A 23,451-nucleotide genomic window follows, 5' to 3' on the forward strand; every position below is an offset into this window, starting at 1 on the left:
AATACGGAGGTATCATGATGATAGTCGATTTCACAGTTGCCTAACAAAATGTCAAGTCACTGATTTTTTGCAGTAAACAAAAGCAACTGGGTGCCATGATTTATATTAACCTGGCATGTCAGGATTCTGTTGTGGTCAGAGAATGGAAAAGACAATGCATCGTCCTCGCGTGGGCTGTCCCTGAGATCTTGGCTGTGAAACTGAGCTGTTAACTGCATGCGGCACATGAACCCTATCATTCTTTGTCAAAAACGAATGTGGGATTGTTGACTGTTTGACCTGTATAGTCTAACATACACACACACACACACACACACGTTACACACATACATACATTTTAGACCTTTGCTTTAAAAGAAGCAGGACTTGCTTTGGTCTTGGGAGGTGCAGAGATTCAGAGACAGTCCAGCTTGATGGGCAGACATGACTAGCCTTCTAAGGTTAAGCCCATTAAACAGGAACATGAAACATTTTAGAAAGTCTAGAGAAAAAGGAAAAAATGTGTTAGAAAACAACATATCTGCTATCGGGAAATAAAACTTTGGAGTAAGGTATTGCCTGAAATATTAAAGTTGAAAGATATAATACTTTGTCTAAATAAAATGGGGGAGGGGAGTTTTTTTTGAAGGATACTACAGTTAACTTTTCTCTCGTGTTATTTTTTAAGAACATCTTTTTTGGTGGTGGTTGGGGAAATACACTACAGAACTAGGCAGTGTAAATGGTGCATTTCATTTGTCAGAAAAACATTTGATTTTATAGTCAGAGCAAGGACTTTGACTTTGTAATACTGGCAAATGAGTAAGCATTTATGAGTACCCATGTTGAAATTATTTATTCATCTTTTTTGTAATTGATGAGATTTTATACAGCAGAATGCCAATTCATCAATTTCTATATCTACAATTCAGTAATGTTACATTTTTAAGTTGTAAAAATGACAAGGAGCCAATATCTGGCCTCCTCGGGCTTCACAAAGGAGGAGAAGCAAACTCAACATCAGCCAAAGGCCGATTGCTTCAAGGCAGGGCTCCGACTTGCTTCCACCTTCCTAGCTCCTTTGCCAATGTTGATACCAATTGTCTCTTCCAGCAGCACTCTCTCCTCCTCAGTTGAGTTGGAGAATTCACTGCAGTAACCACATATAGCTCATAGCTCTTACTTCCCTAATAAAGTATGGGCTTTATTGGGGAAGTTTACAAGTATAATTCAGGATCAGAAATACCCAAAATAGCAGGTCTTCATTCAAGATAGCCTGTTCTCGGTCATGCCCACAGGCAGAGCTCTCGCTGGTCCTTGGGGAATGCTGTCAATAAATGCCACACTGCTGTGAGCTTCAGTTTGAAGGCACTCACCACCGCAGCTGTGGGTCAGAAACCTAGCTGCCCCAATTAAGTGCCTGGAGGCACCCCACTAGCAAGCCACCTGCCAGAAGGCTTTCAGCTTGACTTACACCCTAGCCTGGGACGCCTGTTGCCTCGTCTGGGGCGCTAGCTCTGCCCTGCCGCTCCTGCCGCTCTGCCACGGGAGCCTACTGTCTCAGATGGAAGAGAGTCAATGACAGGTGTTTCAGGGTCCAAAGAACACACTCCACTCTAGCTCTTCTTTCCTGATGACACTAAAATCCCCAGTCCCTGCCTCTCGGGGGGCGCATTTCATACCCCGCAGGATGGAGAGTTAATCCCAGTGTTAGAGCACTCAGTTTTTACAGTCAAAATTAACCCCGGGAACCGTCACTCACAACGGAATCAAACAATTCTGTGAGCATTAGGAGGAGATACCTGCAGTCTACTTGGACTGACTCAAGTCATTTGGGGGGAGGAACAGAAACTATGAGTAGAAGAGCCGGAGCTAACAAATCACTGCTCCCCAAGTTGCACAGCCAGCTGCTCTCTCGCTCCTTTTCTGAGTCGTTCCTGCCCACTGAGATAAATGCACCGCCCTGGACGTTTCCTGGCTAATCTGGCAAGGGGCCCATTGTCAACGTGCTCCCATACAGAGAGCTCTCAGAGGGGCACGGGGCTCAGGGCAGACATCCGTTACTGGTGAACCTGAACTAGCGTGTGGCTTCAAAAGGACTTCAGGAGATAGATATTTTTGGTTTAAGTTTAAAGATTGTCTCCAGCCATAGCTTCCGGGGTTAATCTATCCCTCCATGACTCCAGAAAATTGCAAGACCAGCAGATTTTGAAATTCTGTCCTACATTTCCTCCCTTTTGATTGAGAGAGATCTCTAGAATCTCTGATCAAAATATTGAGGAATGGTAGTCAGGCACCCTCCAGTTCTTCTGGTCTCACAGTGAGGAGATAACCTTTCCAGCCGTGATACTAGAAGGTCACTCACTTTGAATGAAGGCTTTCCATTGATTGAGCCACAACTGACCTGGAATGGGTCAGCAGTAACCACTCCCAAACTATAGTGAACACATGGCCAAGAGTTCTTTAGCAGCGTTTTTGAATGGGTAGTTAGTTCAACTTAGGTTGGTATAAGAAACTAACATGAAATTCAACAAGCAGAAATATCAGTTTCTAAAATTAACAGCAATCAAAGAAAATAAAAGGAAATTGGAGCGACATTTTTACATTTGTTTAAATTGCTTATGGAGCCTAAATATTTTTGTCAGAGAAGTGGGTGGGTGGGGAGGGAGGCGAGGGGAGGGGAAGGTACAGTTAGCAGATGCAAATATAATCATGAATATTTTTTCTTTTAGCTGAAATACCCAAATGAAAATGAGGAAATTTTGCTTCTCAGATCTATTATTGATGTAAACCTACCAAAATTTTTGTCCCATGATTTACCACTCTTTGAGGTAAGAAAATCCCAGTGTATGTTTTATCATAATGTCTTCAGCAATCTTGGCATGTTTTCAATGTCCCATATGAGAGACTTCTGCGATATAACATAATAATGTGGTGCATCTCAGGTTTTATCTGACATGAGTTTAGAGAGTGTTATTGTTTCAGATGACTTTTAGCAGCTTGGAGTTCTTAAACAGTTTTAACTTTCAAATGTGAGCACACACAAGTTACAAAACCCAGGCCCCATAGGGTCACCGTGAGTCAGAACTGACCCAGTGGGAATGAGTTGTTTTTTGTTGTTGTTCTACTGGAATGTAGGCTCTGTGACACAAGGTAATTTGTCTAACGCATACACGGAATCCCTAGGACAGAATGGGTGTGGTAAGATTTTGCTAACATGATGCTAGAAGAAATAAAAGAGAAGCTTAATTTCTTCCAATGGATGTGATGGTTTTCAAAGGATTAGATTAAGGCAAGTGTGATTAAGTGTGATAATTTTCAGGATTCGAGTGGCAGTAATTTAGAGGAAGCCATCACTTTTTCTTGCTCATCTCAGGTAGACGACACCAAAGAAGCCATGGGCTTTGGCTGGTAGTAGATGTTGCCCTAAGTGATGCTGGCTTGGTGTTCAAGCAGATCTCACTGTAGAAAGATGGCAGAGTAGTGTCTGTCCTGGGGAAAGGAGTTGTAGTATTGTGCCAACCTGACCAATAAACACATGTGGGCTTAATTGAAGGGTGGAGCAATAAATGGTTCAGTGAGCCTCACATTTCTAGTCCTTGGGTCTCTTGCTTTGTGATGGTTGGACCAGGGTGCAGCTGTCTTAGTCATTTCCCTGCTTCAGCTGGCAAAGCTCACTTCCTGCAAGACATCCCTGAGGAGAAGCCACATGGACCTACCCCGATGCAGCCCTGGGTGCTGGAGCAGCCGTGTGGAAATGCCTGCCAGTGCTGAGATGCTTACACATTCACTGACTCAGTTTTCCTCCTGCAGTCGGCATCATTGCGTGTGTTTTGTGAGATGGAGGAGGACTCTGTGGATTGGTGTTGGACATATGAGTTAATGTTGGACTTGTGGGCTTGGGCAGCACTGGGTTCGAATGTTTTCTTGATGTGCACTTACCCTTTATATAAAACTCTCTCTTATACATGAGTTTCTGTGGAGTTTGTTTCTCAAAAGTACCCAGACTAACACACATGCCATCACCCATCCCTAGGAACCATGTCTCATCTTTCTGAAAGGTGCTTTCCTTAGTACTGGGAGTCAACAGTGTAAATCAATAAGGAAAGAGTTCAAATTTTCTTCATAAAGTTTGCCCTTAATTTCCTTGGTACCAGTGTCCCTGTCATCCAGGAGTCTAGTTTCATTTTTAGAAAGAGGAAATAAAGCCCAGTAGCTATATTCTTGTCCAGCTGTGTATTCAGTTAGTGAGCATTTATCCAACAGTGTCTGTTACCTAGAGCTGCCGTAATAGAAATACAAATGGTTAGTGTTAAAGAATAGAAATAACCATATTTTCTCACAGTTCTAGGGGTTACAAATCCAAATCAGGGTGCCAGCGGGGGTCTCTTCCTCTGTGAGCCTTTTTCTTCCTGCCTGGTAGTAATTCTTGGCATTCCTTCGCTGCTTGATGACCTTCTAGGACTTTTTCTTTCTCTCTCCCTCCCCCTCCGCCTCCCCCGTGTATGTACCTGTGTCTACTCTGGTCTCCTTAGAACCTCAACTGATCTAATTTGTTATATTAGATTATATATAAGATGATTTTCACATGTTTGTGTGTGTGCGTATGTGTATAAATAAAAACCTCAAAATTCTGTGTCATCAGGGAATTACTTCAGATTTGTTTCCGGGCGTGAAATTACCTAAACCAGATTACAATGATTTGCTGGCAGCTATCAAAGACAATTGTAACTCCATGAATTTGCAAATGACCACATTCTTTTCCGAGAAGATTCTTCAGATATATGAGATGATGATTGTGCGGCATGGTTTTATGATTGTTGGAGAACCCTTTGGAGGAAAGACCAGCGCGTACCGTGTCTTAGCCGGGGCTCTAAATGATATATGTGAAAAGGTAAGTCCACATTGACACACTGGCATACTTACGTTCAGCTGTGAGTCGGAAGAGCCTTGGACTGCTAACCACAAAGACCATGGTGCAGAACCACCAGCTGCCCTGCAGGAGCAAGATGGGGCTGTCTGCTTCTGTGATGTTGTGCAGCCTCAGGAACGCTCTCTAAGGTCCCTGTTGAGCTGAGTGGACTCAACAGCAGGGGTGGATAATGTGCAGGAAAGAGTGCAGGACCATTGAAACACATACTTTCAGGAGAATGCCTAACCCATGAGAAAAGCATGCAAAGGGAAAATGAGGAAGATGGGATGGAGGAAGTTCAGCACAACAATTCACTCCTCGATTTTTAGGAAAACACAGTCTCCTGAATGGTTAGCTTTGTAATGAAAACTTCTGTAATTAGCTGCTAGGAGTATTCCATTGTAATTTGTATATGTGTGTGTGTGATTATCCACAAATAAGTACTATGCGTATGGATGAAAGGGCTTCAAAGAGTAGTAAATGGTATTAAGAGATAATGGAATTGTCCACAACTTCTTGAAGTCCCCTTATTTATGTTATGTGTAAGGTCTAGATATTACATATATGTGTAATGTATATATGTGCACGCACACCCCGCCCCCCCAGAGAAAGGCTGCTGTTGGGCGCAGTCAAGTCAACTTCAGCTCATAACCCAGAGTCCAGAGTCAAACCCTACTCATAGCAACCCTGTAGACCCACTAGAGCAGCCGCTTCGGGTCTCTGAGGCTGTCGAGCTTTATGGACGCACATACCCTCACATTTCTCCTGTGGAGCAGCTCGTGGGTTTGAACAACTTACCTTGTGCTTAAAGTCCCAAAGCATAACCAACAATGTCACAAGGGCCCCTTAAACCAAAACCAAACCAAACTAACTTCCATCATGTCAATGTCGACTCACCGTGACCCTGTGGGACAGGGTAGAACTGCCTTTGTGGGTTTCTGAGACTGTTCCTCTTGGCAGGAGTAGAAAGCCCCTTCTTTCTCCTACAGGGCAGCTGGTGGTTTTGAATTGTGGACCTGTGTATTGCAGCCCAGTACATGACCACTGCACCACCATGGTGCCATAGCATCCCCTATCTTATTCAAAATTCTTATTCTCGCATCCTATTTTTTACTTGCTTTGATATGCTAAAGTCAGGGGGCTGTTTATAGTCTCCAACTTGGTTGTGTTTTTATCTCTTCTTATATTTCAATTAAGTTTTGCTTCATTTCTTTCATTCTTTATAACCTACATGGGATTTATGATTATTATGTCTTCTTCCTAGAAGCTGACCTTCAATCACTTCACAATTATTTTCTTATGATTTGTCTTGAATTCACTCTTTTTGATTTCAGTATTGTATCTCCTAATTTTCCCCTATGTACACGTGTGTATATATGTACACACACACACACACACATGGTGCCTGTTGTTGTGGGAGAGCCCTGTGGGGTAGTGATTATGAATTGGGTTGCTGACTGCACGGTCGGCAGTTCAAACCCACTGTACTGGTCTGGGTGGACTAGAGAAACAAATCCATGCACACACATATGTGCCTAAGAAAGCGATTTAATTATGAGAGCAATTGAACATTGAGAAAACATCCCAGCCCAGTCCAGATCAGGTCCATAAGTCTGATGTTAGCCCATATGTCTGATACCAATCTATAAAGGCCTCTTCAGACTCATGAAACACAAGTAATGACGCTGACTGCAGAAGATCACAGGCCAGTGGGTCGAAAGTCTTTGGATCCAGTGTCATTGGAAACATCTCAGCGCTGGCAGGAGTCTCTACATCAGGGTGGGTCCATGTGTCTTGTCAGCTGCTATGTCTCCCAGGGTGTAAGCCTCGAGAGTTTCCCACCTCCAAAGAGGAAAATCCTGGATTTTTCAGAATCCTTAGAGGAAGGCTGTGCCCACACAGAAGCCTCATTGGTGATGACCCAATTGACAGAGTAGACTCCACCCCTTCGCTCTTAATCCTCAAGTTGACAAATGATTATATATCTACCATACCCACCAGCCCTTCTGAGGGAGAAAGACTGGGCTTTCTAATCCTATAAAGTGTGAGTCTCTGAAAGTCCACTAGTACTCAGTAGCAGTGAGTTATGTTGTTGTTTTTTACTTTATCTGTATGCTTGCCCACATTTTTATTTGTAACTTGAGTTGTCATTTTCACTTACCTTTTTTACCAGTTTATTATTTAATATTTACTCCCAAATAAAATGATACTTTACATCTTTTCAGGTACTAAATCATTCCGCAATTCTACTTGAAAGCAAGCACGTCCTTCATCCCATTCCTTATACTCACAGAAATCTTTTGCAATGTTTGTGACATTTTTCTTTTTCCCTTTTCTTCATTATTCCCCGGGATTATCTCAACTCCTTCTGCAGACTTGCTCTCTTTCACTCAAGGTTTAGGATTTCTACATTTGTCTCACATTGTCTCTGGTTTAATCCTCTTTTATCTTTCCGTGGGGGAATTTAAATGCATGTATGTTTATTTTCATACCACTGGCTATACTTCTTATTTCTGTCAGCCACGAGTGGTATTTCTGCTTTTCCATTTCTATGCTGCTCTGACGTTTCCTTTTCCGCTGATCGCTCTCTCTCTCTCTCTCTCTCTCTCTCTCTCTCTCTCTCTCTCTCTCTCTCTCTCTCTCTCTCTGCCCCCTTTCCTGGTCTTCTTCCCCTCCCCTCCCGCTCACCTTTTGTTCCTACCTTGCCTTCCTATCACCCTCTGATACATTAATCATTTCGTTTGAGAACAAGCAAGTTTTTAAAGGAACTAAACAAGGTGTGACTCACAGAGTAGCAGAGATGAAGGTACGCAACTGGGCTTCCATCCAGTTGTGAAGTTAGCAGTGGCTCATTAATCTAGAAAGAGCGACCCAGTGACAGGATGAAAGGGTCAGGCTTCCTTAGCCGCTGGAAATGAACTACAGCTCCACACAAGTGTTGCTGCTTTGAGGCTAAACCTTTGTTTGGTGGCAACAACTTTACCCTTGTTAAAAAGATGATAGAATTCTCCAATACTTCTAATTTAGGAGGACCTGTTTATAGTGAGTGACAATGGAGGTGGATAGTCCTCACCTCCTCTGACTTCCCTAGTGCCAAGAGGCAGTTGTAAAACATGTCTTTACCCTCCACTTTAGAAAAAATCATTTTATTGGGGGCTGTCATCACAATCCATACAGATATCCATTGTGTTGAGCACATTCATACATATGTTGCCATCATCATTTTCAAAACATTTTCTTTTTACTTTAGTCCTTGATATCAGCTCAGTCCCCGCTGCCCATGAGCCCTTGATAATTTATTAATTTTTTTCATATCTTACACCAACTGCTGTCTCCGACACCCACTTTTCTGTTGTTTGTCCCCCTGGGAGTGGGTTATAGGTTGATCATTGTGATCTGTTCTACCTTTCTACCCCCATTTTCCCCTTCCCCTCCTGGTATTGCTACTCTCATTATTGGTCCTAAGGGGTTTATCTGTCCTGGATTCCCTGTGTTTCCAGCTCTTATCTGTACCAGTGTACGTGCTCTGGCCTAGTGGGATTTGGAAAGAAGAATTGGAGTCCTGATAGGGTGGGATGGGGGGGGAGGAAGCATTAACGAACTAAAGGAAAGTTGAGTGTTTAATTGGTGCTATCCTGCCCTCTGACTGGCCCATCTCTTCCTTGTGTCCTTTCTGTAAGGGCGTGTCCAATTGTCTACAGATGGGCTTTGGGTCTCCATTCTGCCATCCCCCTCATTCACATAGATATCATTTTTTGTTCTGGGTCTTTGATGCCTGATACCTGATCACATTGACACCTCAAGATCGCACAGGCTGGTGTGTTTCTTCTATGTAGGCTTTGTTGTTTCTCATCTAGATAGCCGCTTGTTTATTTTCAAGCCTTTAAGATCCCACATGCTAAATCTTTTGATAGCCGGGTACCATCAGCTTTCTTCATCACATTTGCTTATGCACCCATTGTGTCTTTAATGATCCTGTGGGGAAGGCGAGCATCTCAGAATGCCAGATTATTAGAACAAAGTGTTCTTGCATTGAGGGAGTACTTGAGTAAAGCCCCAATATCCATCTGTTACCTTAATACTTAACATGTAAGGATATGGACTAGATCTATTTCCTATCATTATATATAAATATCTTTACATATGCACATGCCTATGTTTAGACCTCTATAAATGTCCTTTACTTCCTAGTCTTTCCTCTATTTACTTTTAGTTTCCTCTTGTCTCACTATCATGTTCGGCCTTCATTCAGGTTTCAGTAATTCCTCTTGACTACATTGCACTTGTTCAAGCCCAGGCATCCTGTGTCCCCCCTGGAACTGTTGCTCTTGTTGTTTTCTCCTCCGGATTGTTTATCCCACCTAACTTATCTAGATAGACCTGCAAAAACAATAGTAAGCACAAAAATAAAGCAAAGCAAAAGATAACAACAACAATAACAAACTAACCAACAACAAAAAAGAAAAGCCTATAAATAGTTCCAAGTCTGTTTGTTGACCTTTTTAAGTGTTTTCTGGTCCAGTCTGATGGGCTGCCACGCTCTGGGCCCATAATCTGTTTTTGGTATACCTTTGGGACTTCATTACTTTGCTCCCCTTGCTGCTCAGTCACACCCCCTTAGTATTTCACCCTGATGTGGTTACCCTCCACTTTTCTTTACCTTATTTTGACTCCAATCATTCCCCCCATGGCACGCTACTTCTGTGGGTTCAATAATTCATTGCAATGGTCACATAGAAGTCACAGACAATACTAATGATTAAGGGGAGTTATTAGGAAGATATCTGTTTCCCCAAGTCTGGATCCGCAAACAGCAAGCATACAGTTGTTGGTCTTCTCAGCCAGGAGCCAGAGGGTTTTAAGCCTTCCAGCCCCTTTGCCTCCATGGGCCAGTAGGCTCTCCCACCACTCGCTTTGTCCTACAGGTCCATAGTCTTGGGCCAGAGTCGGAGAAGATACCCCGTGGTCTCAGAGCTGCTCCTGGGAATCTCTGAGTCAGAGTTTCCAGTGCATCTGCCCTCAACAGCTCTGGCCACTTTAGACAGAGATCTGGGACGTGCTCTTTCGCTGAAAGTATTAGCCAAAAGCAAGGCCCCAGGAACTGATGGAATGAATACCAATGGATTTGTTTCACCAGGCTGATGAAGCACTGGAAGCACTCATACACCTATACTAGGAAATTTGGAAGGCAGCTAGTTGGCCAACTGACTGAAAGAGATCCATGTTTGTGCCCATTCCTAAGGAAACTGGCCCAACAGAGTGCTCAAATTATAGAACAATAGCATTGATATCACATGCAAGTACAATTTTGCTGAAGATCGTCCACAACGGCTGTAGAATTACACTGGCATCTGCACTAAAGGTTATTCCATCTGCATAGCAGAAGCTCCACGAAGGCACAACAAAGATGGTGATGCTGCTCAGCAACTCGAATCCTTTCCAAATATTCCATAATTGGACTTGTCGAACTGTGCTGGTCCGACAGGACACAGTAATCGTTTAAGAAGCAACCCTTACATTTCCAGGTGACCCTGTGTCTTCTGTTTTTAAATAAGCAAGCCTAAAATGAGTTCTACTTTTGTTTGTAAGAATATAAAGAGTGACAGGGAGAAGTTACATGAAACGATTCTAACAAGGGTGCTTATAAGTATAAGCAAAAACATTGTTATGTAGATAGAATATCGATGTCATAACCAAACCTGATGGCCTGTATTTTATTAAGATTACTGGGTTTTCTATACTAGACCTTGAACGCATGACCTTCCTTTCCCAGCTTCTCCCTATTCTCAACCTGTTATATTCAGCTCTATGGGGATACATTCCCCCCACAACTCAGTAGATGAAGAAGTTCAGACCACACTCAGGACAGGACACAGCACAAGGCGTATCACTGCTGATGTCAGATGGATCTTGGCTCAAAGCAGAGAATACCAATAAGATGTTTGCTTGTGTTCTGTTGATTACGCCAAGGCATTTGATTGTGTCGCTCATAACAAACTGTGGAAACCCTGAGAAGAAAGGGAGCTGCAGAACTCTCCAGTGTGCTCCTGCGGAGCTGTCCATGGACCAGAAGGCAGTTGTGTGAACAGAACGAGGGAATACCTCATGGAGTACCATCAAGAAAGGTGTGGGTCAGGGTTGTGTCCCCTCGCCATACTTGTTCAGTCAGTATACTGAGCAAATAATTAGCAAAGCGTGCTTGTATGTAGAAGAATGTAGCATCGGGATCAGAGGAAGGCTTATTCCCAACTTGTGATACACACACGGCATAACCTTGCTTGCTGAAAGCTAGGGGACTTGAAGCACTTGCTAACAAAGACCAAAGACTTCAGCCTTCAGTATGGATGACACCAATCCTCACAACTGGACCAATAGGTTACATCTTGATGGATATAGAAAAGCATGAACTTGTCAATTATTTTGTCTTGCTTGGATCCTCAGTCAATGGTCATGGAAGCAGCAGTCAAGAGATGAAATATTTTCAAATGCCTCATATGCATGTGAAACTTGGACACTGAATAAAGATCAAAGAAGAATGGATGTATTTGAAATGTGGGGCTGGAGCAGAATGTTGAAAGTACCACGGACTGCTAAACGGACAAACTGTCTTGGAAGAAGTAAGGTCAGAGTGTTCTTTAGAGGCCACGTTGGTGTCAGGAGAGACAAGTCCCTGGAGAAGGACATCATGCTTGGTCAAGTGGAGTGGCAGCAAAAGGGAGGAGGGCGTCAAGGAGAGGATGGACCGCACAGCTGCAACAATGGGCTCAAGCACAGGAACTGTTAGTGAAGATGGTACAGAACCGGGCAATGTTTCCTTCTGTTGTGCATAAGGGTCACCATGGGATTGGAACAGACTCAATAGCACCTAACAACAACAACAATAAGAAAACAGATGAAATCGGGTCTTAACCTCACCCTAATCCTGTTCATTAGTACAGTAGACAACACCCTCCAATAGGGTTAGGTCAATCGGTGTAGAGTCCAGAATATAATACACCACTTAAGGAATTATGGCTAGAAGAACCATATTTACTGACTGAAGGAAATAGATACTATCATTACTCCTATATCATTTTCCCAGTTTGCCACCTTGTGTCTTAAGCTTTGGAGATGGACAGATTTGTACTTGTTTGTATTGTTCTTTGATTTTATTATTTTTTCTTTCAGGGGCTAATGGAAGAAAACAAAGTTCAGATTACTGTTTTAAACCCTAAATCTGTTACCATGGGTCAGCTGTATGGACAGTTCGATTTAGTGTCCCACGAATGGTCCGATGGTGTCCTGGCTGTCAGTTTTAGGGCATTTGCTGCTTCTTCCGTGAGTACTGACACTTTGAATGCATGTGAAAAGGGTCCTAACTCCGTGTGACTGACTTCTGACTTTTTTTTTCTGTTCAAACACTTGAATCATTTATATCATATTTATAGTTAGAGATATTTGTTTTTTAATAAACAAATTCAAGGTGGATCAGGCACTTAAATGTGAACCCGAAAACTATAAACATGGTGAGAAACTTCAGGGCCCTATTACATGACCTAAGTAGATTCTCAAATATCACTGAAAATATACACATAGCAGAGGACAAACTAGATGACTGGAGCCTCCAAAAAGTTAGTCATTGATGTGTTTATCAAAAGATTTCACTTAAAGAATCAAAAGAGAACCCATAGACTGGGGAAAAGTTTGAACAATAACATATCAGACAAGGAATTAATTTCTCAATAACAAAAGGACAAACAATGTTTTTTTTTTTAATGATCAGGGCATGAATAAGCACATTACAAAAAATTTGACGTGGCCAAAAAAACGTATGAAGAAATATCACTATTATTAGCCATTAGAGATGAAAATCAAAAAGAGGGTTTTTGGTTTTTTATTAAAAGATCATTTTATTGGGGGCTCTTACAACAATCCACACATCAATTGTATCAAGCATATTTGTACACATGTTGCCATCATTCTTTTTTAAACATTTACTTTCTCTTGAGTCCTTGGTATCAGTAGAGACCCAAAGCCCATCTGTAGACAATGGCACATCCCCCACAGAGGGGTCATGGAAGGGATGAGTCAACCAGGGTGCAGTAAAGCACCGATGAAACACACAATATTCCTCTGGTTCCTTGAGGCTTCCTCACCCCACGGCCAGCACCGCCCCACCCCTTGCTACAATGACCCCAGTGCTGCCTTTCACTGCAGGGTCACCTGGAGCATGGACACAGGGACAAATAAGAGATACGAGTTCCTGACACGCAGAATCCAGGAGCAGAAATGGGAATAGAAATGCCAGAAGGGTAGGGGGCAGGTGGGGAGAAAAAAGGAGGAAGGGGGAACCAACTGCAATGATTGACACATAATCACAAACACGCCCTCCGGGGTGATGGACGACAGAAACCAGGGGGGAAGGGAAGACAGTGGTTGCTGTAAGATATGAAAATGATAATGGTTTATAATTTAACAAGAGGTCACGGGGGGGGGTGGTGGCAAGTAGTGATTTACATACACATTCCTGCAATAACAGTGGGTGCATGGAGAGGCACGCAGGTTGAACAGGTATGGAAGGAAGAGTGGCACTAGATCCACCCACAAATAGAGATATTTATTTACAACACATTAGTGGGTAGTCTGGTAGTATTTCTGTGAAGAACATTGTCAATACCTTTACAGATGCCAAAGACTATGTTAGCAAGCACCTTGGCTGTGGAGACGTACAGAAGATCAGGCGGGAGGCACAGGCCAGGGAGAATACAAAGAGATTGGTTGTGGTCCTGGTAATGTTACATTGATTTTCATGTCCCACACTACTATGAGGCAGTTCATCCTGAGAGGGTTATGTGTATGTTGTATGAACATGATATTCTATAGAATCAGCTATGCTGAATGAAAATTCTGTTTTCCTCAGCAAGTTAGATGTATTTTTTGCTTTTAATAGCTTAACGTATGGTACATACACTTACTTCCAAAGTTATTGAAAAATGTCAGTCTTAAGGCGAGATGTACTGTGCATACATAGCTTTCCTTCGGGACAATATGCACATCTATAATTTTTGAGGGGGCTTCACGAAGTTTGTGGGAAAATTCAGTTACTTTTCATTTCATTTTCACATGAGTTGTTGAAATCCCACCCTGTTACATTGACATGGTGAAATGAACTTTTAGGGGTTGCAGTTTTACATTTGGAAGCCTTATTACTGAACGCTTTCCTGCCTGACTCTTCTTCCGTGTTTGTTTTTTATTCACTCTCTCCATATACCAGTCTCCGGATCGAAAGTGGTTAGTGTTCGATGGGCCAGTCGACGCAGTGTGGATCGAGAACATGAACACCGTCCTGGATGACAACAAAAAACTGTGTCTGATGAGTGGGGAGATTATTCAGATGTCACCGCAGATGAATCTTATTTTTGAACCAATGGATTTGGAAGTGGCTTCTCCTGCCACTGTAAGTTTCCAATTTGGATAGCTGCTTATACATGTTTGCGAAATACTCTACTTGTTTATTTACATTGTCCCCCTGACTTCAAATGAGAAATATCAGTAGAACTTCCTGTACAACCGATTCTTAGAGAGCATATATATCTGTTCATATACCTTGACAAATTTAAGAGTCAGAGATGTTTTGGGTATACTATTTGGCATATTGTCCACTAAAATTAAGAGCCCGGTGTTTTATTAAAATTAGGGTCTTTTGTTTCCCAAGAGTGTTTCAAAGTTGGTAAGCACCAGGTGCACCCATTCATATTTCCTCAACCGTCATTTCGTTGTTGATAAACTGCTCCTGTCCCCCAGGTGTCCAGATGTGGCATGATTTACATGGAGCCTCACATGTTGGGCTGGCGGCCGCTGATGCTGTCTTGGATCAACGTTTTGCCTCCTTTGGTCACTGCTATGCAGAAGGAGTTTATCATCGGCTTATTTGACAGAATGATCCCGCTTTCTGTTGAGTTTATTAGAAAACACACAAAGGTAAGAGAAGAGGAAAATTTGAAAAGTTAAAGTCCCCAAATGTATCCATTTTACTCTCAGTGCTTATTGTCAACTACAGGGCATTTACATTCTTAACTGGTGTGATTGAAACTTTTTTCTGCTTGAAGTAGAAAGATTTTGATTTAGTTAATTATTCTCCAGACACTAATTTAAATGTGACACTTAGGGATTTGAGAAAATATGATAGGTGCTAATCTTATCACTGTAAACACAAGATCTCACAGGCCTCCTTGTCATGCCTTGATTAAAATGCCCCAGAAAATTATTTCTTGGTGAGTTGTTGGAATATAACATCTATTTTTATGGTTTCTTTTTTTTCTCTAATGTTCCCAAAATAAATGCATTTTACTTCTAAATCAGAAAATGTAGTTTAAAAAATCCAACCTCACTTTTAGCATCTACAGAAGGTGAGTAGGATAACATAAGAACAGCATACCTGGTGGTTTCAACAAGTTTGAAGAAGAATTCCATTGCTTATTAATCCCATTTTCCCACAAACTTCTCAAAGCCACCTCTTTCATCACTACCTTAGCTGTATTAAATGAGGAATGCATCGATTCAGCATTCATGCATCACACTGTTTAGGGACTCGCTAGCTAAAACCACACTCACTGCTACTGAGTCAATACTGACTCACAGTGACCCTGTAGGACAAGTAGAACCTTCCCCCTCTGAGTTCCCAAGACTGTAACTGTCTGTGGGAGTACAGCACCCCATCTTTCTTCCAAAGAACTGCTGGTGGTTTCGAATTGCCAACCTTTTGGATCTCAGCCCAATGCAAAACCACCATGCCCCCCAGGTCTCCTCTTCGGAACTACAGTAGAGAGCTAACAACCTGGACCTCAGGGAGGGAAGCCAGTTCCTTGGAGAAGGACTAGAGTGATAGAGCCATCCTAAAACGGGAAACCCAAGCACTTTGAGATTGGGGCTTCGGGCATCATCCAATATTTGGCCCATGGACTCTTTCAATATTGCAACTCCAGCTTGGATTTTTTTTCTCGAGTTCTTTTAGTTTGAGGCGCACTGCGCATGTGCTTCCTTTTGGTTTTCTATCTCTAGGTCTTTGCACATTTCATTATATTAGAGATTTGGAAATTGGCCTTTAAAACCATATTAATGCAGGTGACCTAAAAGAATCCAGAGGAAAAAAAGAAAGCAAAAGATGGAATCCCGGAGTGTACTCACATTTTGGACAAGAGAGAAGGAGGGGAGAAGAGTAGAAGGGAGGTGGTGGGCGGAGATTGCCCTGAACCCGTTCTGACTCATGGTGATCCCACGTGTGTGAAAGTCGTACTGTGTTGTTGTGGCTGTGTTCCAAGGATTGTCAGTGATGATTTTTCTGAAGTAGACTGCCAGGCCTGTTTTCTAAAGTAGCTCTAGGTAGAGTCAAAACTCTCAACTTTTTTTTTGTAGTCAGCTGAGCCTATTAAGTGTTGGCATTGTCCAGGGACGCCTCAAAGAAAAATGTAATAGTATCAGAAATTTCTCAGAGGCTAAGTCAGAAGAGTAAGTACTGCGGAAGAAAATGGTCCTCCTGTCCAAAGTTGCAAAGAGCCTGGGGGCACCTTGATCTGAGCCCTTGTAGACAGGCGATTCCAGGCCATGTCACAGCAGGGGCTAGAGGAATGTCAGAGAAATTGAGCAGGCAGTGCAAGTGCAGACTGATCTTCCAAGAAGCTGGGGTGTAACCTAAGGATATTGCAGGAAAGAAATGGTCATGTGCTACAAATATACATCTTAGAATCGGCTATGGTTTTATTTCTTTCTGCATAGTCAGAAATCGTTCAATAAATTGAAGTCCCCACCTAACTGAAATTTACCCGTTTAGTCACAAAACAAAACCTTTAATTGAATTAAGGGTACCATGTGCCCTTTGCCCACAAGAACGTGTTAGGTTATTAACCACAAGATTAGCAGTTCAAAGCCACCAGCTGCTCTGTGTGTGGAAGGAAAATGTGACTTTTTCTACTCCTGTAAAGATTCATAGTTTCTGAAACTTACAGAGTCATTTCTTCACTGTTATAGGATCGATTCCATAGCAGTGATTTTGACTTTTTTTCTTCATTATGCAGATAAAACAGAGAAGCATGCATCTGTTTTTGTATAAGTATTTACATTTTATAATGTTGAATCCGTAAGAAATTCAGTTGTCCTTCTATCTGCTTTTATGGGGGCTGAATGTGAAGTTAGCTGTTTTTGCTCTTCCAAGAGTCAATTTCAGAGAGTTAATTTTTGCACATTAACCATAAAGCAATAAGCCCGTGAATGTTGGAGGACAGCTGGGGGAAAGGAAATGAATGTGTGCTGAGAACTTGCTCTGTGAGATACACGATCGATCCCAAGCCACGGAGCCATGGTTGATTTTGTAGGCTGTCAAAGTAAAGTGAATGACTTACAGCACTCTAGCGATGAGTTTGAATGTTTTAGACTTGGCATTGCACTTCTTAGGGATAAGTTTACCAAATATGGATGTGCCCTTACAAATATGTAGAAGAGTAAATTAAAGACTTAAACAAAGAAAATTACAAAGTACTCCTTAGGGAAGCTGAAGGGAACGTACACAAATGGAACAAGTTACCATGTTCCTGGACAGGCACACTAAATATTGTGAAAAGGCCATTTTTTACCAAATTCAATGTACTTCCTATCAAAATCGCACCACAATCTTTCAAAGAAATGGAAAAACTAATTACCAACATAAAAATGGAAAGAAACTAAGATACATTAAACACTATTAAAATATAAAACAAAATAGGAGGCCTTTCACTCCTGTACCTTAAAACCTACTACACAGATGTAATCAAAACAGTCTGGTACTAGTCCAATTATAGACACGAAGACCAGTGTATTAGAATTGAGAACCCAGAAATACAACCAAGTACCTATAGGTACCTCGTTTTTGATAAAGAACTAAAACACATTAAATAGACAAGAGGTGGCCTTTCCAAAAACAAGGCTGGGAACACCGGGTCTTCTGAAACAGAAGGACACGCCCTGTGCCTCACAGCATGTGAAACACCAAACTCAAGATGGATCCAAGACTAAACCTGAATCACACAATTAGTAAAATCATCAATGAAAAAATAGGGACAAGCTTAAGGACTCTAATACAAAGCTTAAACCCACTCTTGAACAAAATGAAAAATGTTCTCACTGTAGAAGACGAAATTAGGAACTGGGACCTACTAAAAAGACAACATTTATGCAAAACAAAAGACTTTATTAAAAGAATCAACAGATAAAAGTCTAATCTCCAAAATATATAGAAAGCAACAATATCTTAATAATAAAAATGAAATTAAGAGTATATTATGAACAGACATATGACCGTTTATTGCAGGAGTTTCTACAACAGCAAAAACATGATGCATCCCAAACTATAGAGGAATGGATACACAAGTTCCGGTACAGCCATACTATGGAATTTTATGCATCAATAAAAAAACAATGATAACTCTCCAAAACACCACAAAGCATAGACAAAACTAGAGAACATTATGCTTAGCAAACGTAGTCATTCGTACAAAGATGAATATTTAATATTCCCATTGTTAAAAGGGAAAGTGAAGACGAGATGTAGTGTATACCCCAATAGACAGGTCTTTGATGCGGAGAGGATGCCAGGGATGGGAATGGAACAGGTTGAGGGGAGTGATGGCAAGGGGGGCAGGGACCAAAAATGGAGGGCTTAACAGAGAAAAAAAATGTTTTTAATTAAAATGAAGCCCCAAATCCTCCAGGTTCCTTACCCCTGAGGTCTCAATATTGGGCTGAATGGCTAAAAATTAGGCAAAGGACACTGAAGCGATACAGAGTCTTTCGTGACGTTTCATTTCAAACACATGAGGGCAAAGTTGGGATTTTAGTTATTTAGCATTTCAAATAAGCAAGTTAACTTTTTTCTCAGAAATATTTTATTGGTATTATTAGTGTTTGGCTTACAAAAGTTGGCTCCCTGAAGCTGGGTGTTTCTTTGACGACATGAACCAATGGGTGAGAGTAACTTCCTAATACTTGAAACCCAGCAGAAAAGCGAGCTCAGGGAGCAGAGTAGCTGGGCGTGGCGCGCGTCTCCACTGCTCCCGTGCCCCAGGGGAGGGAGAAGCGGGTGCCCACCCGGAGCCCTGACCTCCCCTAGGACTTTGTCATCGCTGCTGTGGTCATTCGAAGAGTAAGTATTCGCCGATGCTTCTTTAATGAGTGCCCAGTCGAATGTCGTTTGTATTACAGACTTTTCTTTCTGGTTTCCCAGGAATTATCTCCTACTTCAAACACAAACTTAGTACGATCCTTAATGAATCTAATAGACTGTTTTATGGACGACTTTACTGATGACTCCAAAATGAAAGATAGAAATGATCGGGAAATTTATTCTTTACTTGAGGTAAGGCCTCTTGCCCTTTATGTCTTGCAATAAGACATGCAGCCTGGTACTATTCCCCCCGTCGTGGCCCCCTACCCGCCAGTCTTCTAATGAAGGAGCCTGAAATTGGAGGCACGCAGCGGGTTGTAGCTCAACAGGGAGGAGATGGCTATGCCGACGTCCCAGGTCCAGGGGGGCGGGGGGTGGGGGCTCCTCATCTAGCAGTTGATTGCAGCCTGAGTGGCGGGCAGTGGTGCATCAAGTGACCCATGTTTGGCCACAGTCATCTTCCCTCCAGCCTCCAAATCATAATGTTTACCTTCCTTTCTCATGCGATATTGAAAAACTAAATACAATTGTCTACTGTTAATGGACACTAATATACACCAATAATGTAAATAGCGAGTTATATAATAAGGAGCCCGGCAGGGCGGGGCGGGGGGATGGGGGCAGTGATGAACTGCTCGGCTGCTAACTGATGATCTAAGCCCAGGAGTGACTCTGGGAGAAGGGAACCCGTAATCTGTGCACATATGAGACATCACCCATTGCCACCAGGTCAATTTTGATCCTTAGTGATTTCCCAGGCTTTATATATCTTTACGGGACAGGCTCCACTTGCGGGCTTGAACTACTGACCTTGTGATTTTGGAGTCCAGCACTTACCAGCAGCACGACCAGAGACCCTTTCTCAGAAAGACGACAGCCGACAGGAAGCAGTCTTGGGCAGCGCATTCTATCATACAGGGTCTCTGTGCGTCAGAATGGGCTCAGTGACACAGACCACCACCAATATACTAATACAATCGTTGTCATATACTGGCAGACAATTGACGTAAGCACTGTTAATATTTTGATGTTAATATTGATAAATCTTTATTCTGACAAAGTCAAGAAAGCATATAATTTCCAAACAGATTTTTAAAATGGCCATGTAAATAGCAATGGAGCTTAAATATTGTCTGTAGTCAATGTGTGCTCTTGTATCTTTCATTTTATGAAATGATTTCATGTTCATTTAGTTAAAATCGTTGCAATAACAGTCTATGAGTAAGTAGGACCACGTGAGCAGGGTTAAAGTAGAGGCTAAGACTTTTGCGAACACAAAGATTATGGTAGCTTTGGCATTAAAAAAGATTTGATTTTAAAATGGCAGCCATGGATTTTCTTGTAGTCGTGGTTCTCCTCTTTAAACGAGCGTTTTTGCCTGAGGGAATACAGATTTAATGATGAAACAATTTAAAGAGCCTCAGAAGAGAATGTGAATTTGTTTGCTCTCAAAGCACGGCATCAGTCTATTTCGTTAGACCAGGGCTGTGATGTGCTTGCCGGTAGTAGTCCTCTGTTGCATACGGTGGCTTGGAGTCAGAATCAACTCCAGGACAGTGAGTTTGGGTCAGGTTTGTTTTACTAAAATATGCTTTCATAGCTTCATAAAAGGTGAGCTCAAGGTTTGTTTTATCATATTCCTGATGTAAATTTAAATGATCGGCGGTTTTAATAGATTAGTCATTTTGAGGTAACAGAATTTCACTGTGGCTAACATTTATGTTTTGCCTGGTATTCCCTTCTCTGAGTTTAAAGTTCTATTATATACTGTATTCTATAATTTGAAAACAAAACAAAACAAAAAAACAACCCACCTAGGTTTACAAAATTCAGGGATAACCAACTGTTTGCTTCTTATGTATTTCCTTTCAGGTAAAATAACCTTTAAGGTCTGCATTAACCCTCGGGATAAATTAAAGTTAATATTTGAATGCATTTCATCTTTTTCTAATCTCTCGATTGCAGGGCATTTTTTTGTTTTCATTAATCTGGTCTGTTGGTGCTTCTTGTAAAGATGATGACCGGTTGAAATTCAGTAAAATTCTTCGAGAGTTAATGGACGGTCCGATCACAGATGTGACTCGCAATCGGTATAAATTACTCAGCAGTGCTGAACAGCTGCCCTCCAAGGCACTGACGGTCCCGTTTCCAGAGAAAGGAACGATCTATGATTATCAGTTTATCTGTGAGGTAAGAGTTCTGAAGGCAGAACGGTGGCTGCCAACCTGGTAGATTCCCTTCTGAGACGCACACAGCTTGTCATGGGCCTGGGCCACTCCTCTTTCTCTGCTTGCCTTCAATGACGGCCTATGCCAGACGGAAGCAAATGCGCTACGGGGGTGGGGGGGGGAGGGGGGCGGAGACAGACAGTAGTGGGATCCAAACAATTCAACAACAGACACTGTGGTGACTTATTAGAGACAGCTGGCTTCTCTTCTCTGAGCAGATGACATCATCTCTGAAAACCCCCCTCTCTGCTCCTGCTGAGCTTACAGCAGCTGTTCGGGCCATGTCTTTAGCCCTTTTGACACTTTCTGGAATTGCGTGATATACTCATAATACCTCTTCGGACTTGGGGCTTCAACAAAGCTGAAATGAATGGCAGCATGTCACCTTCTGGCCGTTTGGCACTTTTTATGCCCTATGTTTGTTTACTGAAGTAACTCATGCAAGGGAATAAAAATCTATTCCGTCGAAAGTATAATGAGTTTTATGAATACATATTACAAGCAAAATTCCATCTAATTTTTCAGAAATCATTTTATTGGGGGCTCATACAACTCTTATCACAATCCATACATACACCCATTGTATCAAACACATTTGTTGCCATCATCATTCTCAAAACATTTGCTTTCTGCTTGAGCCCTTAGTATCAGCTCCTCATTTCACCCCTCCCTCCCTCTTCCCTCATGAACCCTTGATACTTTATAAATTGTTATTATTTTGTCATGTCTTACACTCTCCAACGTCTCCCTTTACCCACTTTTCTGTTGTCCATCCCCAAGGGAGGAGGTTATATGTAGATCTTTGTAATTGGTTCCCCTTTTCTACCCCATCTTCCCTCCACCCTCCCAGTGGCTCTGACCACTGGTCCTGAAGGGATCATCTGTGCTGGATTCCCTGTGTTTCCAGTTCCTATCTGTACCAGTGAAAATGCTCTGGTCTAGCCAGATTTGTAAGGTAGAATTAGAATCATGATAGTTCTGGGGGAGGAAGCATTTAAGAGCTAGAGGAAAGTTGTGTTTCATCATTGCTACACTGCACCATGAATGACTAGTCTCCTCCCTCGACCCTTCTGTAATGGGATTTCCAGGTCACCAATCTGCATTCCCCCTTATTCACAATGATATGATTTTTTTTGTTCTTTGATGCCTGATAGCCGATCCCTTTGACACCTCATGATCACACAGGCTGGTGTGCTTCCTCCATGTGGGCTCTGTTGTTCCTCAGTTGGTGTGCTTCTTCCATGTGGGCTTTGTTGCTTCTCAGCTAGGTGACTGCTTGTTTACCTTCAAGCCTTTAAGACCCCAGAAGCTATATCTTTTGACAGTTGGGCATCATCAGTATTCTTCACCACATTTGCTTATGCACCCACTTTGTCTTCAGTGATTGTGCCAGGAAGGTGAGCATCATGGAATGCCAGTTTACTAGAACAAAGTGTCCTTGGATTGAGGGAGTACTTGAGTGGAGGCCCAATATCAAAGAGGTCTAAATACAGGCATGTACATATGTAAATATATTTATATATGATGATGGGGAAATAGCTCTATGTGCATATACTTATAGGTTTAGTATTAAGGAAGCAGATGGACATTGGGTCACCATCTAATTTTTTATATCTATGGGTGAACTCAACATTACTACAGGTGCTTAGAATACACAGTTGTGCAAATGAATATTAATAAAGGATAAGGAATGTGAATTTGTGATTTCCACATTGGGCAGCTGCCCAGCCTCCTACTTTAGAGAGAACCTTGATTCCAAAAGCCATTTTAACAACCGGTTTGCGGAACTCAAAAAAAAAAAAATTAGCTATCAGTTCTGTGGAACTGGTGTGAACTGGCTGAATCTCACCACTGAAGATGGACACAAGTATGTTTGAGTACTAGTCATGTTGCTTTCTGGTCGTGTAAACTCAGACAAGTTAATTGATCTCCCTGGGCCCCCCTCCCTCTTAACTGATGAAATGTCATGGTAATAATATCACCCCACGGGGCAGTTACACTTAATGAATAAAATTCTGTTGTAACATATCTAGTTCAGCACCAGGCACATAATGTTCAAAGACACCTTATGGACTCATGATACGCATTCGTATCTTATAGACAGTAACAAGTCCTGCAGGGAAGCAGCTGGTTTAATGTTAATTCAGCATTTTACAAAT

At 42.0% G+C, this 23,451-nt stretch overlaps 1 protein-coding gene across 1 annotated transcript in view; it reads left to right on the forward strand.

Annotated features, from left to right (window-relative positions):
- Positions 1 to 23,451, forward strand: part of DNAH7 (dynein axonemal heavy chain 7) — a 249,562-nt gene that overhangs the window by 100,362 nt on the left and 125,749 nt on the right. The window contains exons 29-35 of the mRNA XM_075528957.1: positions 2,712 to 2,810; positions 4,625 to 4,873; positions 12,059 to 12,208; positions 14,145 to 14,327; positions 14,675 to 14,851; positions 19,125 to 19,256; positions 21,030 to 21,254. Of these exons, the coding sequence (XP_075385072.1) occupies positions 2,712 to 2,810; positions 4,625 to 4,873; positions 12,059 to 12,208; positions 14,145 to 14,327; positions 14,675 to 14,851; positions 19,125 to 19,256; positions 21,030 to 21,254 (1,215 nt within the window). The remainder of the gene's footprint in view (positions 1 to 2,711; positions 2,811 to 4,624; positions 4,874 to 12,058; positions 12,209 to 14,144; positions 14,328 to 14,674; positions 14,852 to 19,124; positions 19,257 to 21,029; positions 21,255 to 23,451) is intronic.

This window comes from Tenrec ecaudatus, chromosome 13 (genome assembly GCF_050624435.1).
Source record: "Tenrec ecaudatus isolate mTenEca1 chromosome 13, mTenEca1.hap1, whole genome shotgun sequence".
NCBI classification, from domain to species: domain Eukaryota; kingdom Metazoa; phylum Chordata; class Mammalia; order Afrosoricida; family Tenrecidae; genus Tenrec; species Tenrec ecaudatus.